This window comes from Gavialis gangeticus, unplaced genomic scaffold, assembly GCF_001723915.1.
Source record: "Gavialis gangeticus isolate Ggan-Ray unplaced genomic scaffold, GavGan_comp1, whole genome shotgun sequence".
In the NCBI taxonomy this organism is placed as follows: Eukaryota; Metazoa; Chordata; order Crocodylia; family Gavialidae; genus Gavialis; species Gavialis gangeticus.
Genome location: NW_017729025.1, coordinates 153,082,796 through 153,086,181, shown reverse-complemented (window position 1 = coordinate 153,086,181; position 3,386 = coordinate 153,082,796). Strand labels below are relative to the sequence as shown.

Below are 3,386 nucleotides of genomic sequence, written 5' to 3'. Positions count from 1 at the left end.
GGCACGCATAGCCCATAAGGCTGGGGTGCACCAAGTCACCCTGAGATCATAGGAGATCCTAGGCAGCCTCCCATATTAACTATTAAGATCAAAGACGTGGCGGGCGAGAATTAAGAGGGTGCTGGATCTCCTAATTGGCACGGCAGGGGGACCTAGCGGGATCACGGCTGCTCGTAGGCCCCACCCGTGACGGGTGCATATTGGACGTGAGCAAATATGGCAAAGGTCTCCTGGGTCCCAGTCCACTTCCTGTTCCTCCTCTTGGCTTTCAAAATTATAACCCCCTTTTCTCTGCCTTTCAGGCTTTACTACCACCTTGAGCTCCGAAGGACCCAGAGCCTGCCCATCCCACTGTCCTCTGCCTGTGGTGAGGCACTGCCTCAGTGGATGCGAAGCAACCTCTCATTGACAGACGTTATGATGAAGTGGGAGGAGTACCAGCGCCAGCTCATGCTGGGCTTGCTCTGCATCAATGTGAACATGCAGGCCTCCATATTCCCGCAAGAAGGGCTGAAGATGAGACCCCCAGTAGTAGGCTATGTGCAAGAGAGCCTTCCACTCTTCTGAGTTCACTGCTGCCACCACGGGGTGGGGGGGAGGGAGCAGAGGGGTGGGCAGCATCTGTGATGCACCTGGCAACCTGCCACCTTGGGGCCATTATTACCCTGCAGAGGGGACTTCCTGTAAACGAGAAGACAGTCAGTGGAATGAAACGTAGCTGATTTGCCCCTTGCCTTGCTGTTAGCATGATCATGTTGGCTCATGATAACCACTTAGAGACATGTATCAGCACCCAACAGGGAGGTGGCAGTGACTTCTTTTGGCCACACCGTAGCAATTCTAGCTGGGCTTCTTTGGGAGACGTACCTGGAACTGCTGGGTTTTTTCTTTCAAGTAGTTTAGGGACCTAGTTGGTGTTCTAGAATGTTTTTGTTTGCTTGTTTTAATTGACTGATTTTAATTATTTAAAACCCATTTGATGTCCTTTGGCCCTTCGCTGTGTTAGCAAAAGGTAGAGCAGCCTGCAGTGCCAAACGAGCCATCTGGTTAGCCTGGAGCCTACCCCTCAGGTCTCCTTTTTTTTGGAGCCAAAGTTCTTTTTACCTCTGTCCATGCTCCTTATCCCCTCTTGAAGCCAACTCCAGTCTTGTTGCTATCAGTACAGATTTCACTGGAACTGGAGAATTGCAGGAGTCAACCTGACACTCATGGTTACTCCAGGCTTCCTTAATTTCTTCTCCTCTGTCTCTCTCTTGTTTCCATCTCTTAAGGGGTCTATGTCAAGCCTAGCTTTTGGAGGCCTGACGTCTATCTATATAGTGCTAACACTAGCTGGGATGCTTCCCTTCCCTCTTCCCCCTCCTTCTCCCTGTCCCCAAGAAGTTGGATAACAACTTCAGAGTTTGTTTTCAAAGTCATTTTGTGGGATTTAGATGCCCAGTTTCCACTAATTTTGAATTGAAATAATTTTGAAAAATTCCCACCTTGCTTCCCAGTGTGGGCTCAACAGATGCCGGGGGGGAGGGGGAAAGGATATGAAGGGCTTGTAAGGTGGCAGAAAGTGAGATTGCATTGTGCATGCTTCCAGGTGGTTTGTGGTGGGATGGTGCAGCAGGTTCCCAGCAGATGGGTATCTGAGTTGAGAGGGGGCCAGGTTCAGGTTTCAACTCCAAGGGACCATGGAGTTAGGGAACTTTGAAACCAAACTTAGTGCTGGTGCAACAGAACGGAACTTGACTGAAGTCAGTGTCCATGTTGGTGATGAACATGGACCATAGCAGTGAGGTAGACAGCACTCCACCTTTACAGGTGTGACCTGCTTGCTTTACATGTTGACTGATGATGGTGGTGTCATGATGGATAGCTAGGAAGAACGAGCAGGAGGAATGAGGAAGCTGTGGAGCGAAGCAAGTGCCTTCATACAGCCTACTGCCTATTTTGTTACTTAAGACGAGTCAGTGGGATTATACTGGGGCTGAACTCTGCTCGCTGTTTCACTTGCCTTTTCATTGGTGCTCACTTGAAATGTCTATCCCAAGGTAACCCATTAACCTTATGCTGCTTGTGTGCTTACAGCTAAGCTATTTGGCACATTCTCCCTGAGATGCCTGTCTAGTTTAAACATTGACTAGCTTTGTAAATGCAAAATGGCCTCATTTTTTTTTTTCCCTAAGGCTGAGGGATGACTTCTGGTGGGAACTGCACATACCACAAGCCAAAATCCCTCATCTTCTGACCATCTGTGATGCACAAACCTTCCAGATGGCTTTATCTTCACAATGCATCTGGCTGTGCACGGCTTTTTTCTACCTGTCCTAGCGCAAACAATCTTCAGTAGGCCAAAGCAAATGCATGTGTTCTTTGCAGGGGAACAGAATGGGGAAGTCTCAAGTTTTATATTTAAATATATACCCAGAATCATGACCTTTTTTGTAAAAGGTCCTCGAATGTCACTGTTTATAACTCTGGTGGCACGCGCTAAGTAAATAACTGAGAGCTTGGAGAAGGAGAGGACATAGTCCAACAGATCACATGTGTTCTGGACACTTTAAGAAATGGTAGTTTACTTTCAAAAGGTGAAGGGGTTTTCTTTTTGGCTTTTTTTTTTTAGCGGCAGTGGCCTCTACACTTGAGGTGGGTGTGAGTTTGATTCAAATGAAGAGCATTCCTAGGAATGACCTACATTCCTACAATTTCTGGCAGGAAATGGTCAGGTGCTTGACTACTTGTCACAGAACTCATTCTGTAGTAACCAGATGACTGTGGGGAGCCTTGGCAGTAAGGGCCTGGTGGTGGTTGATCTGTCTGTTCCCACAAGACTTTGGTATGGAAACAAGCTTATGTGACTTGGAACGTCATTTTGCCAGTCTTGAATTTGACACTATGTACAGAACAGAAGTGCCTGAAGAATTGATTAAATGAACTTGGTGTTTCTCTCCAGCATAGTCTAATTTAGCCTTTTTTTTAATGTCACACTGTTAAGGCAGCAGAAATAGGAGTTGGAGGTGCTTGCTGCCTGTCTATAGCCATATGCTGAGTGCATCGGTAGTGCACCAAAAGGGAAGAAGATTCTTTCACTGCCCTAGAGTCATAGAAAATTAGGGTTGAAGGGACTTCAGGAGACCACCTAGTCCAGTGCCCTGCTCAAAGCAGGACCATCCCCAACTGTGTCACACCAGGCAAGGCTTTGTCTAGCCTGGTCTTAAAAACCTCCATGGATGGAGATCCCACAGTCTCTGGGTAATCTGTTCCAGTGCTTTACTATCCTCCTTCTTTCCCCACAAGACAGGTCACATTTGGCATAACCTCAGTGAGATGTCCTTTCTGTAAAATGCTTGCCTTGCCGTGGGTTACACTCTTATCTGGGAACAGCTAATCCCTGCCTG

General features: G+C 47.4%; 1 protein-coding gene across 1 annotated transcript in view; it reads left to right on the top strand.

The window, feature by feature from the left end:
* PNPLA2 (patatin like phospholipase domain containing 2) overlaps nucleotides 1-2,937 on the top strand; it is a 55,447-nt gene extending 52,510 nt beyond the window's left edge. The window contains exon 9 of the mRNA XM_019519782.1: nucleotides 303-2,937. Within this exon, the coding sequence (XP_019375327.1) occupies nucleotides 303-567 (265 nt within the window). The 3' untranslated portion in view covers nucleotides 568-2,937. The remainder of the gene's footprint in view (nucleotides 1-302) is intronic.
* Nucleotides 2,938-3,386: the final 449 nt, after the last annotated feature.